At 39.4% G+C, this 23,559-nt stretch overlaps 2 protein-coding genes across 5 annotated transcripts in view; one reads left to right on the top strand and one right to left on the bottom strand.

The window, feature by feature from the left end:
- Nucleotides 1–1,512: 1,512 nt before the first annotated feature.
- nlrc3l1 (NLR family, CARD domain containing 3-like 1) lies at nucleotides 1,513–7,306 on the bottom strand. The gene is made up of 7 exons (XM_017436930.3): nucleotides 7,226–7,306; nucleotides 5,190–5,438; nucleotides 4,593–4,694; nucleotides 4,388–4,465; nucleotides 4,199–4,301; nucleotides 3,858–4,095; nucleotides 1,513–3,766 (listed from the first exon to the last, which is right to left on the bottom strand). The coding sequence occupies exons 2-7, from the start codon at nucleotides 5,351–5,353 to the stop codon at nucleotides 2,202–2,204; spliced, it is 2,250 nt and encodes a 749-aa protein (XP_017292419.1). The 5' UTR covers nucleotides 5,354–5,438; nucleotides 7,226–7,306; the 3' UTR covers nucleotides 1,513–2,201.
- A 4,474-nt stretch (nucleotides 7,307–11,780) lies between these two features.
- The window catches only part of LOC108248276 (connector enhancer of kinase suppressor of ras 2-like), a 38,962-nt gene continuing 27,183 nt past the window's right edge, over nucleotides 11,781–23,559 (top strand). For all 4 annotated transcript variants that reach the window (XM_017436949.3, XM_017436948.3, XM_017436947.3 and 1 more), the window contains exons 1-2: nucleotides 11,781–12,322; nucleotides 18,343–18,506. In XM_017436949.3, the coding sequence (XP_017292438.1) occupies nucleotides 12,259–12,322; nucleotides 18,343–18,506 (228 nt within the window). In that variant the 5' untranslated portion in view covers nucleotides 11,781–12,258. The remainder of the gene's footprint in view (nucleotides 12,323–18,342; nucleotides 18,507–23,559) is intronic.

Here is a 23,559-nt window from a genome sequence, read left to right as displayed (position 1 = left end):
TTTTTGAACTGACTGTAAATGAGTCAGAATGCATGACCGGATTATGTTGCTGACCTGATAGGAACATGAGTGATCAAAATGGAGAGGAAATCCCCACAAAGTGAGTGGGCGAAGGGGAAGTAAGTTGTCGGCACGTCTGTTTGTTGTGTGTATATATAGTAATCCCAAGTGACAGTCAGCAGACGTCGATCACTGAAGGAATCAAAATGAAGCTGCTGTCTGTTATCAAAGGTAATCCCACATCATAATCATCATAATACCAGTCTTTATTTTTTGTCTTTTATGGGGCTTGTTGTGATTCTTTGTCTTTTTTTTTTTATATTAACAGCTTTTGGATGTCTGTGTCTTCTGCTGGCAGATGGATTTCCAGGTACAGAGTATTTTTAACGGGAGACACGTTTATTTTAATGTTATTTTATTGGCTTACCAAACTTCTTGCAGTTTCAGAATACGACTCTCCAAAGATCATTGGACCAGTTCACAGCCAAATGAAAGCTCATCCAGGTACGTTCCTCTTGTAATTAGGTCTGTTTATTTTAATGATATTGAGAAGCTGTTTTTGATCTGAACACGTTCATCTCTGCAGGTGAGCAGCTGCTGCTTCACTGCGATGCTCTCACAAACTGCGATGACGACGAAGCTCTCATCTACTGGCTCGTCAACGGCTCGTTCCCCGAAGAAACGCCCAGCAATGACAGAATAGTCGAAACACCGGAGTAAGTATTACTGCAGCACAACCGCGGAACGGCCCTTAATGCAGCATAAGGACAAATATTTCCCCCTCCCGACTTGGTTCTGCAGTGATGGTTATTGGTGCGTTCTTGTTTTTAGATCATCTTTAATGGAGGGGTCGATCCTGCAGAAGGGTTTGCTGTTGAAAAACGTCACGCTGGAGGACTTCAGCTCCACTTTCATCTGTGTTGTGACAAACGCCGTGGGAGTGTCACGAAAGTACATAAAATTAGCAGAAAAAACCAGCAGGTGTAGTGGAAACCGACGACTAAAAGCATAAAGGGAAAGCAGATCTGTTTTTCCTTTTATATATTTTTTTCCTTGCAAAATGATTTTTGTAAATTTTGCTGCACTGTTAAATGTTTATTGGTGGGGATGCACAAAACATGGGCCACATTTGTTTCTGCTGTGTCACAGCTTTACCCTTTATACTGCCTTCAGTGGGAACAGTAGTGTTCAAATGTAGAGGAGTATTATTCTTCCTCTTACAAAACTGACTGGAGAAGAATTTGACACAGGATTTTCAGGATTCCCCTCTTCACTCAGGAAATCCTCCAAACTAGCATTTTATGTGAAATTAAAAATATTGCTGATGTAGTTGCTGTCATTTTCTCTCATTTAGTTGCCACACAAAGCTGCTTGCTTTTGACTGCAGAATGTATACAGAATACTGTAACAATAAATTGCTTTGTTTTTTCTACTCCTGTCTCTTGTGTTGGCTGAAAATAAATAATAATTTCATCAATATTTCATTACTTAGAAGCAGACAAGAAACCAGTCTAACAGTACAAAAAGGAGTAGTTTTATTTTAGTATGTTCTCAAACAACAGGTAGTCACAGAACTGAATTAGTCATTGCTTAAAAAGCTGGAATCCTTAAGTAAAACTTTAAACAACACTTTGCTTGTGTTTGAAGCCATAGTAAAGAAAGAACTGATCTGCAGTTCGGTGCAACATAGTGTAAAAACTGATTGTCATTGGCTATCTGTGATTTCACTTTTTTTTCTTATCTTTGAAACACTCTTTGGTATTAAATCTGATGTGATCACCCAATTTCCAGTTTAAACTAGCTTTGAATAAATCCACATTAAACAAATCAGCAGTAATAGTCTGCTCCTCTTGGTTTTAACATGCATAATCAAACATGAGCAAAAACATAAAGAGGATAACCCTTTTTTAAGTTGTTCAGCATATTTTTAACTACCTTCATGTGGCCACAAAAATGCAATGGGGACACGTTGAACTACTATCAATCAGACGACAATCTGAGGTGAAGCACATGACCACGTTTTGATTAGTGTTAACTCAAATGTTACTTGACCATACGGCTAAACTCTGTTCTCAAAGATTCTCTGCATTCCTCATCTATGCACCAACGGTGTTGCATTAAAAAGTGCACAAGTTTGTCATCCTGCACAGTAATCTGTGTTTAAAAACAAGTCGAATAAACCTGACGCTGAGTCAAGAGTCTCACACACCCAACTCTTCCAGGCACCGTTGCAGGTTGCTGTTCCTGTCGGGACTCAGATTTTCCTTCGTCTTCTTTCTGATGAGGGAAGCAGCGTCTTCGCTCAAGTTTTCCACCTTGGCAGAAGACTTGCAGAAAGGCTGGAGAAGTTGCTGGTTGGTTTTACGGGCCATTCCGAAGAGGAAGCGTAGAAACATGTCCAGCTTGCCGTCGTCATGCTGCAGGCTTCTTTCAACAGCGGCCTTGTACAGCTCCATGATTTTGTGTCCTTTGAACACCCCCCTGATTTTGCTTTTAACCTGTTCAAAAACAACCTTGTCCTGGTTTCTAAAGGAGAGATAAGCGTAAAGAGCAGCCAAATACTCCTGCATGGTGGGGTGGATAAAACTTATGACCTTCTCGTGGAACAACACCATTGGTGTAATCATGTATTCTATGCAGAGGCCAGTCCTAATCACTGCTTCCATGACGTTCATTTTTGGCCAGTCCGTCTTGATAATATAGAACTTGCCTTGTTCCAGCATGGTTAAGGCCTGCTTTCCAAGCTTCATGAGAAACTCCTGCTCCTCATCTGGGCTGAGAGCTGGACCTCTGAATCTACGCAGATCACGAATGAGAGCCAGCAGCAGCTTTGTGTACATGTAGGTGATGCTTCTGGGCAGTTCCGCCCGGGGTCCCTGCTCTCTAAAAATGCTCTGGCACTCGTCAGCCACTAACGAGCAAAACAAGGGAAGGTGGCACATGATGTAGAGGGTTTTGAAAGATTTGACGTACTCAATAACTCGAGCTGCTTGATTTGGGTCTTTAAACCTCTTCTTAAAGAACTCATCCTTGTCAGGGTCACAGAAACCTTGCACTTCTATATCATTGCAGTGCGTGTCCCAAGGGATGCAGGACTTAACTTGTGGCCGGGAAGTGAACAAGCACACGGAGCGGAGGAGCAGCCGACCTCTGAGGAGGTTGACCACAATGGTGTTCAGGTGGGTGGGCTCTCGGGGGTCAGAATGAATCTCTACTGTTGAAAAGTCAATATTCCCATTGTACTCATCTAAACCATCAAAGATAAACATTATGTTGCAGTCATAACATTTAAACTCCTCCTCGTTCAGTTTTTTGGTTTCCGGATAGAGTGTCTGTATTATTTCCACCAGAGAAATCTTTGAGCCCTCAAATTGTTTGAGCTCTCTGAATGAGATAGGGAGCACGAAGGCTAAATCCCTGTGAGAGCGCCCCTCGACCCAGTCCAGGACTATCTTTCTGACCACAGCGGACTTCCCTGATCCTGCCACTCCAGTGAGCAACACCAGTTTTATGTATGTTTCCTCCACGCTCTCACCAGACAAAATACCTGCAGTAGTTATCTTTATCCCTGGTTGCCGCTTGTTTTCCGGTTTTTGTATGGCTGTAATCTCATGCTCAATGTTCGGGCCATTATTATTAGTTGATAAAATGTGGAGATCAGCGTAGACGTCATCAAAGGGCATCGTTTCTTCCTTCATGGAGAAATCTTCACATATTTGACTGTATTTCTTCCTCAGGGTTTGACTTAACTCATAACGTACTTCATCTGAAAGAAAAAATAACATGTTATGAAGTGTCCAATCGAGAATGTCGTGTATAGGTTTCGTTACGATTAAATCAACATTAAGAGGATTTACTTCTGGTGCACATGTTCTGGAGATGGTCAACATCCTTGTTTTTACCCATCTTGGCGAGAATGGTTTTGGTGATCTGAATAGAAAATTCAAGGCTGTAGCACTCGAGCAGTCGATCTACAAGATCCACTCTGTCCATAGTCTGGGATGAGTTGAAATACTGCCGGTAATAAGTCCACAGCATCTTCTTGAATGCCTTAAATTCGTCATCCGGAAGGTTCCTCAGTGTTTCACATATAGTCTGAATTCAAAGGAACGATTACATTTAGCAACGTTATTTTCACCTAGTACATATAATTTAACTTTTAATAAATGTCAGTGGATAAAATCCAACATAAACTGACCTCGAAAGTGAATTTCACTGTCAATGACGGATGCTTGATCTCGCCTGGATCTTGGATTAATTCCAGCTCTTCCGGCTCTGATTCTTCATCTTTGTCCTTAACTCTGATGAGGACAAAACAGTTTTACTATATCTTACCTATCCTTCAGTCACACACAAACCTGTCTAACACCAAGGGTACACGTCTTACTTAGGAGTTCTCTTTTCACAGTCGTCGCTGTCGAATGAGTAGCAGCTGGAATATGAATCTGCTCTCTGCAGCTTGACCCTGAAATCAGGAACACAAGGAAACTTGAACATTAAGTATAACCAGCTCATAATAGATCTTGAATGATTAGACAGAAAAGCCTTTTTTTTAAGCTTTTCTCATTTCTCAAGACTTGTGTTCTTTGTACTTTGTGGAGGGTTCATCTTCGTCTTGCATTTCATCCGAGCCATTTTCACTGAACATCGACTTGTAGCTCTGAGCTGGAGTCAAAGCCTGATCCACAAAATGCCTGAGGAAAAAAAAAAAAAGAAAATGAAAAAGGCAGTTTGTATCTGTTCTCTGTAAATTTTAATTTAACAGTGATATCCATGTAACTAAAACTTCTTTTTACTATCTTCTGATTTTCGTGTGTGCTTCAAGCTGTAGTGCACTTGTAGTGTGTTTTGATTACAATGAATTCAGGTACAATATGTAGCTTATCTATAATTCTATGTTTAAGCTAAAAACAGACAAATTTGACTTTGAGACTCTGTGTTCTTCATTTGGTTTGCAAGAGAAGGCTGCAAAGCTGTCAAACCAATAGTTTTGTTTCACACAAAGTGTGAGTGACGCTCATTTTCATGTACTGCTCTGTAAGGAAATACGGTAAGTGATGACCTTTGTCTCCTTCTAGACATATACTCTTTTCTCTGTGTCATCCAGACAATTTTATAATTAGGAGGAGTTTTTACACAGCGTTAGCACGATAAAGAGAATTGCTAAAACATTAAAGATCAAACCGTACCAGTGGCTGGTGTCCATTGGGGTCGATCCCAGGTCAAGAGATGGCCTTCTCTCAGGGATGTAGTAAAGGTCCTCTTCCTCATCCTCCATGACAGCCTCTCCTCTACCAGACACCGCCTCCCCGATGGAAGAGCCCTCTGATGACATGACTGCATCTTCCTCCATTATACCCTGAAGTGAGTCCAAGACCAACACGCCTTTTCAAGAGCCTTTCTTCTCCAAGTATGATCACAGAGTAACCTGTCTGAACCTGATGAATAACAAGCAAGAAAAAACAAGCATGTGTGAGGACAAGAAATTCAGGTTTCGACTGATGCAAGCCTGCTTCGGCTTCAGGTTATATTAATTTTTCCATGTGAACATGAAAGCTGAGATTCTCTATGAAATATAAATGTCTTTAAAAAACAAACAAACATTTATTTGTTTATTATTCACATCTGCCACTGCAATGTTTTCGGACTGCTCTGGTTTGGTTAATTATAAAGCAATACATAATGACATGGTTAAAATTATTTTAAAAAAAGGTAAACACATTATAAGCCAATCAGTCAATATGTTGGCAAACATGATGACAGTAAGACAATTAAACAACAATTTTCTTTATTTCTGTAATATACCAAATTACTCTTTAGGTAGTCTTTGAGACTTTCAAACTTCTCAGTCTTTCCTGGACTGGTCTATTGTGCTTTTAAATGATCTTACATGCATTAATTGAAATAACAAAAACATTAAAAAATAATTTCAAAAGAATATGAACGGTTACAGTCAGAGTCTTGCTGGTTCACAAAAATACAACCTTTTTTCCTCCTGATTTTTTGTTTTAAGTTTGAGAAAACCACAGCCCTTCTCGGATCACATATACTCATTACGAGCAAAACAGAAGTGAAATTTGTCTTGGTTTACACATCTGAAGGCCAATGTTTTCATTTTGGTCACTAAGTCAAATGAGCATACTGATAAGCTCCCATCCCGACTTTATAAGCACGACAAAGAAAATAATTGTGTTTTAGTCACAAATATGGCTGTAACAATCTTGAAATTTAGATAATTAACTAATAGTTGTGATTATTATTTGGACCATCTGTTTTCCTGTTTGTTTTTGGTTCAGATCAATGATTTCAGTCACTTTTACAGACAGCTGTTCTGCTGCAGCTCCCTTACCTCCCTTCCAAAATAAAATCATGTCTGTTCAAACTAAAGATTCGAGGTTAATGTCAATAGATGCTCATTAAGAGGAAGGTCATTTGATAATAGGGGGGTTAAAATGGTAGAAAAACACAAGTACCAGTGAGAGCAGTGTTAGTTTCATCCTGCTGTTATAATAAAGGTGTATAAGGACAACTCTTACAGCACAGTCAGGTTAATGTGTAATATCTGGATGACCCAGACACTCCTTAATCAAGTCAAACGCTTTGACCACGTGTGAAAAATATTTGGTTCGGTGTTAGAAAGGGGCAACAAAACATCTTTCTCACATTTGGACGAAAAGTACAATTAGTCAGACAGCAGTACGTGTTTTAAGAAGCCTGAACCCAGAGATTTGCTGGAAACTTCCACAAATGGGCAGCAGAGTACAGATGAACTTTAGACCCATGAGAAATAGGGCTGCAGGCTGAAAAATACCACCTGATGTTAATTTGTAATACACGATTTCTTACACTGATATGAAGCCTTTGTTTGTCAGGAACAGATTCGCAGCTTATCTTAGTTTTTGTTATGCATTATCGTTTTCTGTGTCGTTAGACCGAGGCTTGGCTCTCTTCCGCATTGCTGACTTTGACCTCTTGTCATTACAACTTAACAAATGTTACTCACGACATTTCATAACACGTTCAAGGATAATTTACAAGGTTGTGATACTTATTTACTTCAGGAGAAACTTATTTGTGAAAGCGTGTCAAACAGAGAGGCGAGTGTTTACGCAAAACTACGATCGACCCTTTCATTACAAATGTGTACAATAAAGGTTTAGGTTGTAACATAAACATATTACTGCTTATACGTAATGTATGTGATTTTAAAACGCAGTTTTCTTACCACTGATTAGCCATGTATTTACAACGTCAGGCAATGTTTTCCAAACCAGGAAGTTTTTACTTTTATTCTTTGTCATGAAAGCAAAAACCCGACTGCCCACTTCAGGCCGGGGGTGGAACAACATGCAGTCTGCACAAACACCAGAAAAAACCGAGGAAGATCAGCTGTCACAGCAAAACTATTTATTAAAAATGACCTAATAAAATCATTTAAAATCTAAGACAGTAAGCCTCTCCTCTTCTCGTAAGTTCTGGGTGAAATAAAAGACACCACACTCACTCCACCTGTTCTTTTTTTAAATGAATATGTTCCTTAATCCCGCTCATTCTTCGCAAACAAGCCAAGATTATTGCATTAATGTCTCTCGCTTTGAGGAAAATCTGTGAAAATTCTCCATAAATATTTTATCCAGGCTCATTAATCCCAGTTCTAAACATCTGAGTTATTCTTTTAATAAATGCTTCATTATTTTCCTCTCAGGAGGCTCTCCTAAAACAGTTTGAGACTCAGGTTTTATCGTCTCACACACAAGAGACAATGGAACATCTTCACTGGATGTAAACGTAATGATTAAAGGTATTGATGTTCAGCAGCTCAGTATCCTGATAACTTGTGGGTAGGACTGTGAACAATGTGTGGCTGGGATCATAACACGAGTCGCCCTGGGGAGCATTTTCAAAGCATCTCAAGATCCAAAGCCTACTCAAAAGGCACAAAAATGTAGTCATAAAAATCTAATAAACTATTAGAAGTAAATAAAGAATTATTATCAGGACACATCATAAATTTGTCAAAAGATACAACATTTTAAAGGTTCTTCTGTATCACCTGAACATCTTTTGTTGCAACAGTTCTCTATGTTCATGCACAAAGATTAAAAAGATGTTTCAGCACATTTTATGGATAATAAAGAAATAGTATAATGATTTCTTTCCAAAAAGCTTAATTCAAAGCATATTTTAATGTATTCTCTTACAAGATTGATCAAAATCAGTAATTCTAACCTACACCATGACACTGGTGTTATATAAGGCTGATTCAGAAAGTCAGATCTCTGCATGCTGGTGTGCATGGGCAGTAAAGCTTCCCTCTGGCTGCGATGTATGATTCATAAATTTAAAAAAGGCATCACAGTTTTATAGGGGCTGCATCCAGTCACATTATCGAATTTTACACTCTGAGTCTCTCTGTGTGTTTAATTATAATTATTTAACTAATTTTAACAACTTTTACTCTAATTTCCCTCAGGGGATCAATAAAGTAAGTTTCTATTCTATTCTATCCTGGATCAATCTTGAATGTTATCACCGCTGCACTGGGCCCCATCTGGATGATTTTTAATGAGCAACTAATTACTATTTTTATTAAGATACTTATTTAATGAATGTCGTTTCTTGTTTTGTCATGTTGTTTATTGTATCCCTGGACAGTTGAAGTATTTAAATATATGTGTTTGATTTGCTTGTTGGTCTTTTTAAAATGACTTTATTAAAAAACATGGTGTTCTATGTAAATTTTAGTTTAAAAAATTAATTCCCGTTTTTCTTTTACAGTCTAAACTTTAAGCTATGGGTATTCACATTTAGTTTAATTTATTAGTTTAGGATGTTCTTGTGACTTTGTTTTTCCTAGAAATTCAAAAATATTAAATGAACACAACAATACCTATAATATTCAGGTTTTTTAATTATTCATGCTGCGTCTGCTTAAAATCTCTAACTCTTCCACTCTTCCAGTTTGGGGGTCACAGCACCGATGACCACTGGTGCCACTGAGGTCTTGACTCTCCACAGCTTCTCTATTTCCTCTTTCAGCCCTTGGTATTTCTCCAGCTTCTCCTGCTCTCTCTTCCTGATGTTACAGGCGCTTGGGACTGCTACATCTATCACCACTGCTTTCTTCTGTATCTTATCTATCACCACAATGTCCGGTTGGTCAGCCATCACCTGTTTGTCAGTCAGTCTGGATCTGGAAGTCCCACAGTATCTTAGCCCTGCCATTCTCCACCACCTTAGGTGGAGTCTCCCACTTTGACTGTGGGACTTCCAGTTCATACTCGGTCCAGATGTTCCTGTACATTATTCCAGCACTTGGTTATGGTGTTCCATGTACACTTTGTCTGCCTCTGCTATGTCTGTTATATGCTGGATTGTCTCAGGGGCATCTTCACACAGCCTGCATCTTGGCTCCTGCCAGGTATGATAGACCCCGACCTGTATTGCTCTTGTGCTGCCGTGATTAGTGTCCCTGTGCTGTCCTTCAGTCCAGCCCTTTATAGCCACTGGTAGGATTTGTTGATATCAGCCACTTCCTCAATCTGCCGGTGGTACATGCTGTGCAGGGGCTTGTTGTTCCATGAGGGTTCCTCTTGTTTCTCCTCTTCCACATTGGGTTTCTGCTGCCTGAGACATTCACTCAGCAGATCATCATTGAGGGCTTTCTTCCTGATGAACTCCAGGATTTTGGTTGTTTCATCCTGTATAGTGGCTCTGATGCTCACTAGTCCTCTGCCTCCCTCCTTTCTCTTATTGCACAGTCTCAGGGTGCTGGACTTAGGCTGAAACCCTCCTTGCATTGTGAGGAGCTTTTGTGTCTATTGTGTCTATATGTGTGTGTGTGTGTGTGTGTGTGTGTGTGGTATAATATAGTAACAAAAGTATAGTATACTAAAGACTATAGTATAGTATATAAGCATAGCATAGTAGCCTACAGCATATTATAGTATAGCATTGAATAGTAAGATTTATGTTGTTATTGCAGCCCAGAGATGGCAGGTTTTATCTGCACTAAGAGCTTGTTTGCCTCCAATAGGGCTACCTTTAAATAGGAACAATTGGAATCCTGAAACAAGGACCCCTGCTCTGAAATCAGGAAACAAATTCTTGATTGAAGTCAGTAATCTAATCCCATTCTGAGAAGAAGGTTTAAGGTATTTAAGAGAAGTGGTCCCAATTTTTAATATGTTTCACGAGTTTAGAAGTAAATTTCTTTAAATTAAATGTCTGCATTTTCAGCATAATTGTTAATCATATGAATTGTCTTTTTGATCAATTATAATAGTTCAATAAACACTAACAGCAACCTATTCTTGGGTTACATAATAATGATAATAACAATTTTACATGAAGAAAACAAAGTAACCCACTTTTTTTATTTTTTGTTTTGTTTTTTGTTTATTGTTTTTTTGTTCAACAACCATGTGAAAACACAAAGTGTGCATGCATCTTTGATCTGTGGGTCTGTCTAAATGTGACTGCATATTGAGCGTCCACGCAGTGAATATAGGCTGCAAGCCTGAAGCGGTGTCCTGTATAGAAATAAAAGCAGGCGCATGGCAGCATCCTTGTTTCGTTGGTGACCATCGTTCCACTACACTGCGCTTTGTGTGACGGAGGCGTGAGCAGCGACAAAGACAGCAGGAGAAAACAGTGGTCTGTATGAAGGGCAATCAGTGCCCGAAGGCTCCAGAGAAGGCAGACAGGAATAACTGTCCAAATATCCACTCTGCATAATTTATTTACATTTATCACTGTCACATTGACGCAATATTTGTAGGAATGAATCTGAGCATGCCTGCCATCAGTGCTGCCTCTTGTCCATATGTAAATAAGGTACCCCCCCCCTTTTTTTTACATAAAATTAGAATATGCAAATATTCAATCATTTATTATTATTTTACATTTGTAATTTTTTCTCATTATTGAAGTTAGAAATTAAAATGGAGAAAACCTTATTTGGCACATTTCATAGATCAGTAACACATGAACTGAGCAACCCTGACATGCACATCAACCACATCACCTACACAAGTCACAGACCAAAATCCATCTAGGCTGCCAATGTCTATGTGAGCAGCAGTAAATGTTACTGCTTTTCTTTTACATAATTAGAAGCAATTAACAGAAATATTCAAGCATCAGTAGTGCAGTGCACAGGTGTGTGTTGGTGAGTAATGTGTTATTTCTTAAAATACACGAGCCATGTTGTGAACTTTAATACTGACAACCAGGAGTGGACCAATAACCCCGGACACTACATGTCCTCTGCCGTTAAGTCAGTGAGTTAGCAGACTCACAAAAACAAAACAAACCAAAGAAAACAGTTAATGCTGCAGACTCAGATGAGTCGGGTAAATAAAGCTCCCCGACAAAACAACTGATTTAGGTCAGTCGTAAATACACGTTTGCATATTTTTTAGATACATAACATGCATTTAAAATAAGTCAACATTTGGGTTAACTTATATTTGATTTGCACATTCATTTTACGGTTTTGTTCCATCATTCGTAAGTTCGTTTATTGGCGCGTGGAAGTGTAAAATAAGCATCTCTGTGTGACCGACTCAAGTGAACCGGATCACTTTACTCACCGACCCACCGAGAAAACCAAATCTACCCTCTCTATGCTGAGCCTTCCCTCCTCCTGCTGCTGTGGCAATAATCTTCCGTCATACACGAGCACTCGCCTGGTGAAGGCTTTGGGTGGGGGGTGGGGCGAAGAGGAGGGAGGAGTGGGGGGTATGACTCCACGTCTGATGAAGAGGAGGGAGGGGAGGGAGGATGCTCGCAGAGATTGCAGCCTCTCCAGACAGCAGGATGAAGTGAACAGTCTGCGCGTTGTTCGCCGCTCTGGACGGAACTGGGATGTATTTTGGATGAAGGGGGGCTCGGGCAGCAGGGGACCCCCACCAGCATCACCGCCACTAACTGAGCCTGACATGAATGATAAGTGAAAAAAGGAAAAAAAAAAAAAAACCTCTCTGAAAAGGGACTCGGCAGCGTCGGAATTTGCGGGGCTCCGGGCTTCGCTCAACGACATTTTGGACATTTTTTATTTTTTATTTATTTTCTTTTAAACCTGCCTCACTTTGATTTTTAAGCACCCACATCCAACAGAAAGGAACAGGAAGTTCTGCTGAAATTGTTTTTATTTACTGCCGTCTTCCTTCCCCCCCTCCCCACACCCTCCCTCTTCAGTTTGAGTGAGGAGTTGTTGGGTGTGTTTTTCTTTTGTGAAGACAAACTTCTCCCACCATGGCACTGGTTATGGAGCCTGTGAGCAAGTGGAGCCCTGGTCAGGTGGTTGACTGGATGAAAGGTGGGTTTCACAGCCCAGCACGCACACATCTGATCAAACTGTTGTGCTGGAATGAATGTTGTGTCTGTGCCAACACAAAAAGAAAACCAAAACACCTGCTGAGCATCAGCTTCTGTGGCTTTTGTGGGAATATAGATCATTTAGTCGATTTTATCCCCCCCCCCCCCAAAAAAAAAAAAAACAAAAAAAACAATTCAGAGGCGACTTGTCCCTTCAGACCAGGGTCCAGCTGTTTAAAGCCATTGTGTGCTGCGGGTTTCATTGTTAATGCAGGGCTGCCTCGCTGGAGGCTGAGAAACAGGGGACATCCAGTAATTACACACAAATAATTGAACCTCTCTCTGGCTCTGGGGTCAGAATCTGTGCTCAGGAAGAAAAATAAGACAGGTTTAAGTCACAAGCTTCGAACTGTGTGTGCTCAGAACGAGAAAAAGGAGCAAACAGAGCCGTGTACTTCCAGAGCTCTAGCTGCCATCTGTGCCAAATGTTCATCCACAGATGTTCCCAAAGTCTCCAAGAAGTCACGGCTGACTTGAAAGAGGATCCTGGCTTCATCTCCCCCTAATAATAATATGCATATCTTCAAGCTGGAAAAGTTCTGGTAGAATAATAAAGCTGAAGCGCACAGGTTCTAAATTGGATTCAGGCTCGCAATGAAGCACTCCAAAGGCTGCTTTCCATAAAAGAGAGAGTGATGTTTGCACTAACCTGAACTGTCATCACTTGCGGTCTCCTAATGTTGTGATTAATTTGTCATTCAGCAGCGTTTGGTAGCTGTGTCAGATTAGAGCTTCCTTTGATCCAAAGATCTGCAAATGTCCCCAAACAGCTGGGAGAGGGATTTACATCCTCAGCACATCTCAACGTGCAGATTCCTCATCAGCTGTGCTTATTTTTGCCCGTTTGCCTCACAAAGTTAGGACCACACGCAAACGTGACTGAAGCATAAGAGGAGATGTTTCTCTCCGAAGGAAGGAGTGGATGTGTCTTTTTGTATTTGTTGGGTTTACGCTTTAGTTGTTGTGTTGTTTTTTTTAGGGCTGCTGGCTCACGTGTCAGGCCACAGGCCTCTATATGAAGCCTCCACATCCATACATCTGCACGGCCTCCCCACACAGAAATATAACGCCGTATATCTCAACCTGAAGGCGTTTCATCTGGATCAGACAATCAGCTCTCCTGTTGTGTTAGTCTGAAACCACCTTTTAAGCAGGATGTTTTATTGAGTGCGCAGGGTCAATATATAGAACCAAATGACAATAGTAAAGCTTCACAAGGGTGGCACAGAAAAAGACAAAAATGACCATAAGATTTCAAACCAAAAAAAAAACCTTTTGAAGAAATTAGAAAAAGTTGACAATGCAACAACTGTCCAAAGTCTTCCATAAAGCCCATTGTTAATTTGGGTCTAATAATCTAAGATAAAATGTCTATATTTTGATGTGTTAACTACAAAAAATTTATGTTAAAGCTGCTGCCAGTGGCTCATTAGCGTTGTCATGGTAACCTGTGTCTCTCACTCCTTGGAAATAAAAAAAAACCTCAGTAAGACGTCCTGATAGAAACACAGAGCAGAAATTAGACTTAAAACAAAACGACCCTGTGCAAACACTATGAGCTGTTTTGACAAAGTTCCTGAACTGTAAGGAGCAGGAGCGTCTGATCATCACACATGTCAAATTTAATGTGTCTACGGTGTTTTATGAAGGCGATATGCCAAGTTAAAAAGACCCTTCCCTTCCTGTTAGAAGAGAAACTCCTGAGCTCAGAAAGAGTAGAAGTCAATGGGAGTTTGGGTGTGTGCTCTCCGCACTCTGATTTGGGAATAAAACACATCCTATAGCACTGAGAGACACACTGGGTGAAAGAAGCCAAAAATGCCTACGCCTTGGTGTAAAAATTGTGCAAGAAGTCCAAAAGTCTGTGGGAGTAAGAAGAGTTTCCAACCATATCATCGCACTCTAAGTTGAACATTTTGTGGCAGAAATCTTCAGAAATCATGAAACCTAAACTGCTGTTGTGGAAAAATCATAAAAGATATCAAAATGCCAGTTCAGTCATGTAAAGTACCACTTTCTGTTTAAACCAGTTTAAGCTTTGAATGATGTCTCCACTGTGACGTATGCCTGAGCTACAGAGCTGGATTTTCTCACTCGTTTTATCAAAATCCCATTGTTGCGTACGGGGAATTTATTTGTTTTTTGCTAATTTTGTCTAAACTGTATGATGTTCTGTTACCGAAAGTCATAGCACACTATTCCCAATCAAGCTACAAGTTTCACTGATTTTTTGTACAGGTTTTATTGAAGAAGGAGCAAATCAGAAGTCATGATAAAAACAGAAGAATAATGGCTAAACAGTTGTAGCGAGATCTAAACTGGTTTGTAAATAAGCTGTCCTCGTACGAGCGAGGACATTAGAAGGAGGGGAGTAAAGCTCGAATATACGAGTGGTCTCCTCAGTGTCTCACATCTGACAACCGGAGCAGGGACGTTCTTGAGCCCAGCACTCAGTAATGGTAATTTAAAGTGAGGGACAAAAGTGGCACAGAGAGACACTGAGGCAGAGGAGGCAGTGGAAGGAGGGGGATGGTGGTGGTGGCGGGGGGGAGGTTCAACTCTTGTGTCATATCCATCCCGAAGCCCCCGAGGACTTGCTGCGTTTTGACTCACACGTTCACATGTTCCATTATTACCGTCCCAAAATGTGACGTCACCGCGTGGAGGCCGACCAGGGGAACCCCACGACCTTCCCACAGTCCCACTCCTACACCTCGGTAGTTTTGTGTGAGCGAGACGTTTTGTTCCCGGCTGTAACAAAGCTATTTAAACAGAAGTCTGAAGAGAAAAGAATTCCAGCTTCGGCTGGAAATTTGTTCTCTGGAAACCAAGTGAGCAGAGCAAACACATGTGACAGGTGCACTTCGTTGCAGTATTTTACTGCAACTTTATTTTATTCCTTTGGTCATGCTTTGCAAAGAATATCATTTTTATTTCTGTGCTCTTTGAATGCACACTCCTCTTGTCTGCCACACACACACTGAAAACGATCAATGACAGCTCAGATTATCACATAACTTTCATAACAAACCTAACAGCCTTGAATAGCTCTCTTTCTCCACGTTTAAAGTGATTTATCTATAATGGAGATCGGTGCACGTCAGCGATGTGCTTTTAATTTCTCTTCTGGGTGCCTGATAATCAGAGTCGTACATGAAACGATCAGGAGAACTTACATAGCAGAAATCACTTAGTGCAATCAGGAAATTACAGCAGATATGGGGGGGGGGGAAACTGCAGCTCTGAAGAGAAAAATATCACATTTAAGCACATTTGAATTGTTGTTTTAGTGTAATCCTCATCAATGTGCCGGGCATCAACATAAAATTAAGTAAAATGGCATTTAATATGTGAAAATATGTTTGTTATGTGAAACATTTTCCATGTGGCTACATTAGATAAAATATTTCTAGCGTCAACCCAATGTCATCCCATGACTCGTTTCTTTATTTAACTTGAGGTCAGAGGGAATGTCTGCAGAAACGCCTGGTTTGTGGGTTTTATGGAAACATACTTCATTGACGCAATGAGTTTCCATTAACTCGATAAAGAGGCTGATTAGTTAAGCCTTTAAGTGTTGTGCAAAACCAAGGGACTCCCCATGTTTCCTCCCAGACGTTTAGCTGCCAGCTCAGCCTGCAGTGAATGCTTGATCAGGTTTAGTCTCTGAGTCCCATGTGAGCGATTCGTCCGCAGAAAGACAAGATGAGGATAGAGTTGTCACTGTGTGTTTGTGCGTGTGTGTGTGTGAGAAAGAAAGAGACAGAAAAGGGGAAAGTGGTTGGATTCAAATAATCAGCTACACAAAAGTTTGTCTCCGCTGTTTAAATTACAGCCGGTGAGCATGCAGGCGCACTTTCTGGTCAGATAATGTGTTATAATTTCAACCTTTTAATGTGCTTACTTTACTGAAAGTAAACAAAACTGAGCCGAATAAGTTGTTTAATTGAAGCAACAGTTCAGATCTTTTGAATCGGTGTTCTGTGGAAGTTTTTAATAGAGTTCAATCGAGTTTAATTCTGACCAGACTGACGAGCTAACATCTAGTCAGATCGAGGCCAAAGATAAAGTGGGCTGTTGCTTTCTTTCCGGAAAACAAGATTTTTTATACCGGTTCATTCAGATACTATTTTATGTACCTTAACATCAGCATCATTTTTTACATTACAGAGTTTTTTACATAGATTCCTATAGTCGTTAGCAAACGCAAATAGCGGCAGCATGAGCTAGCCGTAGCACTTCCTGTGCCGCAGGAAAAACACATCATCATATAAGGAAATACTCAACATCAGCCCACAAGTTGAAGCTGTACAGCATCCCGACAGGTTGATTCCAGTACAAGTTTTAAGTCTTGCCCTCACCATTTTAAACAAAAGGGAACATTTTTCATTAAAAAAAAGCACCCCAAATATATATCTTTTCAAATCTTGACTCTTGTTGATTCACACGGAGCTCACCTTGCTGTTGTATGTTCAGATATTAATTTTTCTTATATATTTAGCCGTAAATAAATATTTTGTGCTTTTAAAAACCACAATTGTGTGCAGGGGAGTAGGCGGGACTTAAAGCCCACATTGCTAGTGAGCAGACTCTGGTCCCAAAAATACAACATGGCAGCTGGTTTTAATTCCCAACAATGAGAGAAGGTGGGGACACTTGGTATAATATTCTGATTAAATATCTTTTTTTTCCAGAATAAACATGTAATGCAAAATTGATGGTGCTGTAAAGGTTTAAGAAATAGTGTTTGAATAACTCACTCAAAAACTTTTCAGAATAAAAGTTGTTTTTAAGACGGCAGTAATCCACTTTGGTTGTGGCCACACTCAGACTAGCTGTTAGCTCGTCGGTCCGGTCAGAACTAAACCTTTATTGTGTCAAATTTAAGTTCTAAGAGCTATCTACAACAGATAAGATAGTAATGGTTCTTTCATAGAACTTAACCTGAAAAGATTTTAATTATTACCTTAAATTATCATTCCTTCAGTCAATCTTAACAAATCATAAGCTCTATTTCAAAAGCAACTATGAACCTGTGAAGAATTAACCCGTCTGATTATTCCAAAACTGCTGAAATATCACATCTCTAGAGTCATTTTGGGGGTAAATATCTCCTCCAGAACTCGTTTGACTATTTGTTTTCTGCAGTAGGACACTCCAAAGACTCCAAAATTAAAATACATATTCAGGAAGGTGGGATGCAGTAAAAGTCTCAACCACATTTACATTAAATAAATCAGTTTGCTCTGTTTTTTAAAATCTTTTTCCTATTTATTTTGTCCAATCATTTAGTGTACTTGAATGCAAAAAATGTCATTTTTAGAGCAATGTGAGCTCATTAAACATGCAGTCTGCGTGAGTACTTTAAATGTAACTTATTATGAGCAGTTTTATTGATTTTACAGTCAAACTGAGTTTTAATTTGTATCTAATTTGTGATGCTGCAGCCTCGGAATGTTTTTCTTTGTCTTATTTAATGCATAATGTGCATCCATATGTAAATTTCAGGTGTAAGCCATAAACCTGCTGATGCAAGCTGGTGGTTCTGTTTGTTTTAGTCTGCTGCTCTTCATCAACTATTTTTCCAAAAGACTTCACACCCTCTGCAGTGCTAAAATATGGAAAGCAAGCTGAGCACAGACTCATAGTCCTGCTTAATTGAAAGCTTTTATTTTTCTAGTTTAAAGCTAAAAATGCGTCTCAGGAATGTTGAGGAGGTGGAATGTGTCACATTTCGGCTCCGACTGTTATCACACTCGAACAGAGCAAAATACAACCTGTGTTCACACATCCAGCAGATTTACAGCACATAATCTGGCGCACTGAAGCAATGTCAAGCCCTTTTAGAAGGTATTATGCAAATAGAGATTTTACAAGAATAAAAAATGTCAGACACCTTTTGGAGACTAAATGTTCAACTCGTCAATCTGTGCTGAAAATGTTCCCGTGTTGTTACCTCAGGCCTGGACGACTGCCTGCAGCAGTACATCAAGACCTTCGAGAAGGAGAAAGTAGGGGGGGACCAGCTGCTGCGAATCACCCACCAGGAGCTGGAGGACTTGGGAGTGTCCAGAATCGGCCACCAGGAGCTCATCCTGGAAGCTGTGGATTTACTCTGTGCTCTGGTGAGTCCAGGTTCCCCACACCACCCACCCACTACTCCGCACGGTTACAGAATGAGGTTCATGCGGGACGCTTTTAACCCTCCTGAAGCCCTCGAAACTGAAGAGAGGAAGAGAAGCCCTTGTAACGTCGGCTCAGTTTGACCCGAAGGCCACGGGAGGGTTAAAAACCTGCTAACACTCACTAGAAGCTGCTTTTTGAGTGGGAAACTGTTCCAGTATTATAATCAGGGCTGCAAAGGGGCAGAGAACTTCTGGTAAATTTCTGGAAACTTTCCAGAAACGCTCCGCGGGATGTTAAGATGGGGAAATCTGGAAATAATCCAAATTGGAAATTTTCCATGAGAGTTATGAGAATTTATAGCAATATATTGGAATTACCTGTAAATCGGGGGTAATTTAAACAAACCGTATCGTATTCAAACAAAAATGTAAACATTTAGTTGTTGTCCTAGACAGATAATGTGTTTGAGCAACAAATTTAAGGCCTTGTCTTTGAATGCACATAAAAACAAAAGTAAAATCAGTAAATTGCATATCACAAAAAATATCATTGAAATGTCTAAATTTATGTACAAAAAATGTCAGATTTCATTCACAACTCTGAATTAAACTATTTACTATTTACATGTTATTTGATCAGGATTTTCTCCTTTTTGTCCTTTTTTGTTATTTTATCTACATTAAAACTAAACAAATTTTAGTAAAAGTCGTTTAACAACAAACCTATGAACAACTCTGAACTAAACTTTTCACATGCTACTATTTCCATCTGTTCCTACATGTCCAGATGAAATAGTTGATCATTTTTTGGTGTGTGGTCTCATTACATGGTTCAACACTGAAATATGAATGTTTTAGTCAAGATTATGCTGAAATATAGTTACCCCAACTATATTTAAAATCTTTGTTAAGGGCCAACCTTCAATATTTTAAATTCTAGTTTTATTCCCATTAATTCCCATAAATCCTTATATTCCTGGCAGTTTCCTTAGAAGGTTTCCAACTATAAAAATTCCCAGAAATCTGCAACCCTAATTTTAACACATGTCGCAGGTTTACAGGTATTCAGTCGTGTGTTCAGTGACTCTGCTGCTGGCGCTGGTGTTTATTGACTCTGGCTTTGATCGGCATCGATGTGAACGTCACACCTGGGTGCGCCAGCAAATTTTCTGTGAACCTGGGTGAGGACAGCTTCCTCCATTTGAGAGAATCACGTTTTGTGTTGGTTTCTGTGGGGAGGTTATGGTGTTTGAATCTTGTTTTCTGTCTTTCCTGGCAGTTGGGTTTTTCCACAGATACTCAGTTTCCCTCAGTACCCTGACGCTGCTCTATCACACACCTGTCAGCCATCTGTAATCATCCCAGCTGCTCCCACTTTGTAATCATCAGTACTTATACCCCTGGTTTGGTTTGGTTCTGCCTGGCCTGTAAGGATTTTTTTTTAAATAAACACCAGAGGAATTTACCCACCAGCCTGCTGCCACATACTTGCCTGCCATCCTCGGTGCACAACAATCACCAACTCTTCACACATTTTCACTGACTGGAATATCTCGTTCTGAAGCTCTGAAACAGACAGCACATTTTTGAAAAACAGGGATCAGTGTGGCAAAGTTAGCAATTTAGTTTACTGCACAAACATTTATTTTTTGCTTGTAAAAACACATTTCTGTCAAATGTATGCAGATGATTCTATTGTATATTTATTTACATAAACTCCACAACAAGCCACAGAGCTATTGATGAATTCTGGCAAATGTTGAGAGATTTATGTGGGATTCTCTGAATTAAACCAAAACTGTTTGTTTGAACTTTACAATTAGAAGCAAAAGTGTGTGATGGTTTCTCTGTTGGAGGGGAAGTCCTAAAAGTTGATGAGTTCAAAAAAAGACTCATTTTAGGAAATTGTCAAGAAATTTTAAATCTAATTTTAATTGCTTTTGTTGGATCATGGTTACCTGGAGTTGTATATGCATGTTGTAAGGAATATGTTTATGCATTCTACAATTATGTTTTTTTAAATTTCAAGTTTGGTTTTGAAGACAAATAAAAGTTGATTAGACTAATTTTTAGTTAGTTTCATAAAGTAGAGGCTCTTATGGGGATTATTTAATCTCTCTTTGTGGTTTAAACGCTGACCTGGGAACAGTTAAGAGTGTGCTGTCTTTGGGTATGTAGTGATGCTCTTAGGAGCAAGGCCATTTAAAGGTCAGTTGTAAGATTTTAAAATAATATGGGAATTTATTAAAGTACCATTCAGAAATGCATATTCCTGCTGCATAGCAAAGCTTTGAACAAAAATCTTGTGTGATCTGTTAGCACTTAAAGTATGTGTTGAGGACAACTTTCAGGTACTACAAAACCAGATTTTAGCTCAATATATTTAAAAATAATATAGTGAGTTATACCCATTTTTGTGTTAGCGAATGTTGGTTAGCTGTGCCAGCCATCTTGATTTGAGTTGACTCTGAAGATTAATCAGTTATGGATGCATATCTAATGACTATTTTCTGAGTTGTTGTTCAGTTGTTTGCAAGATATTATTTAAGAGATCGATACAAACAGGCAGACAACGGCAATTACATGATTGCTCGTCTTTATGGAGGTGGACAATAGTGTAGGGAGGTCTGGCTGATACGTGAGTAAAGTGCATTACAGCAGCCAAGATGAGAATGAGACAAGTCATTTCTTAAAGTCAGCAGTTGAAAGCAATTACCTGATTTTCTTAGATTGTCCTAAGATGTAAGAAACCAAACTAAACAGCATGAAATCTGAGATTAGAAATGAATGTAACTCTTAGATTTCCATCAGCTTTGGACTGAACATGGCTCCAGTTCTGGGTGTTTTAGTCCTCACAGCTCTGAGGTTAAACATGATGCCACTACTGGTAATAGGAAAGGATCTAATCTTTCAGACCAGATTAAATGTGCTACTTTTGGTGTAAAAATGGTGGACAGGGCTGCTTTAGGCTCCAGTTCTAAAATATCACTTGAGATCTACTTGAGTTAGTAATCTGTCCAAAATATCCTCTTCAGGCATGCGGATCCTACACGTGTCATTAGTGCCGACATGGATTACTGCCTCATCGTAGATCTGTTCTTTCGGCTTGGTGTGTGTTTCGGCTCTGCTGTGCTGATTTGCCTCGTGTGCTGCAAGTATGAACATATTATTATCAGCTTGTAACACTAACTCCATGTGCAGTGATCTGTGTTAGCTTGTGATTAATGTTGGTGGGATCACAGCAGATTGGGAAACATCATGTTAGTTCTCTGTTCATGCTGCTAATAGCGGTATAATGTAGTCAGTTTAGGCTGGGTGCAAAAACCACGACATCTGTTTGTCATATGTAAAACTGAAAATATGTGAAATAAAGTTAACTGGATAGTTTTATAGTTATTATTCCACAGAGAAGCAATTCTCTAAAAACAAATTATAAAAGTGGATTTACTTGGATTTTCCTCTAGGCAAAATACGTTTAACAGAATGAGTGTTTCATAAACACAAGAAGAACATAAGCTTTGAACAATGTTTCTGTCATGAATAGGTAATATCTCACCTATTGTAGATATAATGATTTTGTAGTTTTGAGAAGCAGAGCTTAAGTCTGACAGAACTGAGCTAATGGTTTTTCATGCAGGTAAGACCAAAGTGGATTGCAGCCATCTTAAAATAACTTCAGTCTCCCAAATTTCATAGCGGTTCATGCAAACATTATTTTGTAAACCCTTTCATCACCATCAGTTTTGAATTACATGGCTAATAATTTAAAATTTTGTCATAATTTTCACCTTCAAATAGCAACAACAAGCCTCAGCTCTTTCAGTGCAGCATGTTGTGTTTGTTTTCTTCCCCAACCACAATGCTGGCCACTCTGGATATTTAAACTTAGAAAGGTTAACTCAAAAAGGATAATTTGGTGATGTCAAAGGATGTTCTGTCAAATAGTTATGAATAATTAGTGCCTTATCAGCCATGCCATCAGTGATAGAACACAAAGTACGAAGAAAAGGGCCAAAGTCTTCCTCTGGACTAGGCTGTTGCCTAGCCAAACTGTGGCCTGTTTTTTATTGCTTTTCAGACTTATAAAGCAATGCTTTCTTAAAAATGCCATACAGGTGTGAAAGAACTCTACATTAGCTGATATTAAACCTCTACATTTTTGCATGATAGTGTCTGTTTAAGTTTGTCACTGTTTTCTCAACTGAATGAGTTGAGTAAACTTGAGTAAACATTTGGACATCAGCTAATGTAACATCATTTCAAAACTGTATGACAATTTTGAAAAGAAATTGTTTTCTAATGTTTTTTGCCTGAAAATTTATATAAAACAAAGCCCTGGTTTGACTAGCCTTTAGCCTAACCTGGAGGAAGACTTCGGCTTTTTTCTTCATACTGTTTTCTTTGACTGATGTTCATAAGGTACTTGTTCCTAACTATGTGACAAAACATCACTTTAAAATTCAACAGACTATCCCTTTAAGAGTTATATGTATGGAAATATTTGTGGTTTTCAGTCATCTGTAGATAACAGGTGAATTTCTTTGCATTTAGATTTATATTTTTAGTTGCATATTGAGGAGATTCTTTGACAATCATGCAGTAAACACAAATGTTGTTCACATTAATTGCACTAATGAAAAATGATCTTGTACCCAAAATCTTGTGGATCAAAGAACTAATAAAGTCTGAAATGCCAGAAAAATAAGAGCTTTGACTGTTGGTGAGTGTTGTAAGATAGACGCAGATGGATATGTGTTAATCTCAGAGACCTGTGGAGAAACTAGATGGAGATTTAATGGACTGAGGTCGCAAATGCAATCTGAATCTAAACTCCTCTCTTCCTCCGTCTCTGCCCGGGGGGCCCTCGCTTCAGCCAAAAAGCCTCTTACATAACTGGGATTTGGTTTTAAGTCTGTCAGGTCCTCCTGTATTAAATATGATCAGGGGCCCTCCTGCTGAGCTCTCTCTCCTCCCAAGAAACTCTGACGTGAACGATACCATAAGCCTGCACGTGCGGTTTGTAAGAAAACAAGTGTTCAGCTATCCGTAGCAT

Source organism: Kryptolebias marmoratus, linkage group LG13 (assembly GCF_001649575.2).
Source record: "Kryptolebias marmoratus isolate JLee-2015 linkage group LG13, ASM164957v2, whole genome shotgun sequence".
NCBI classification, from domain to species: Eukaryota; Metazoa; Chordata; class Actinopteri; order Cyprinodontiformes; family Rivulidae; genus Kryptolebias; species Kryptolebias marmoratus.
Note: the sequence above shows the minus strand (reverse complement) of the source record. Positions and strands in the feature narration are given on the sequence as shown.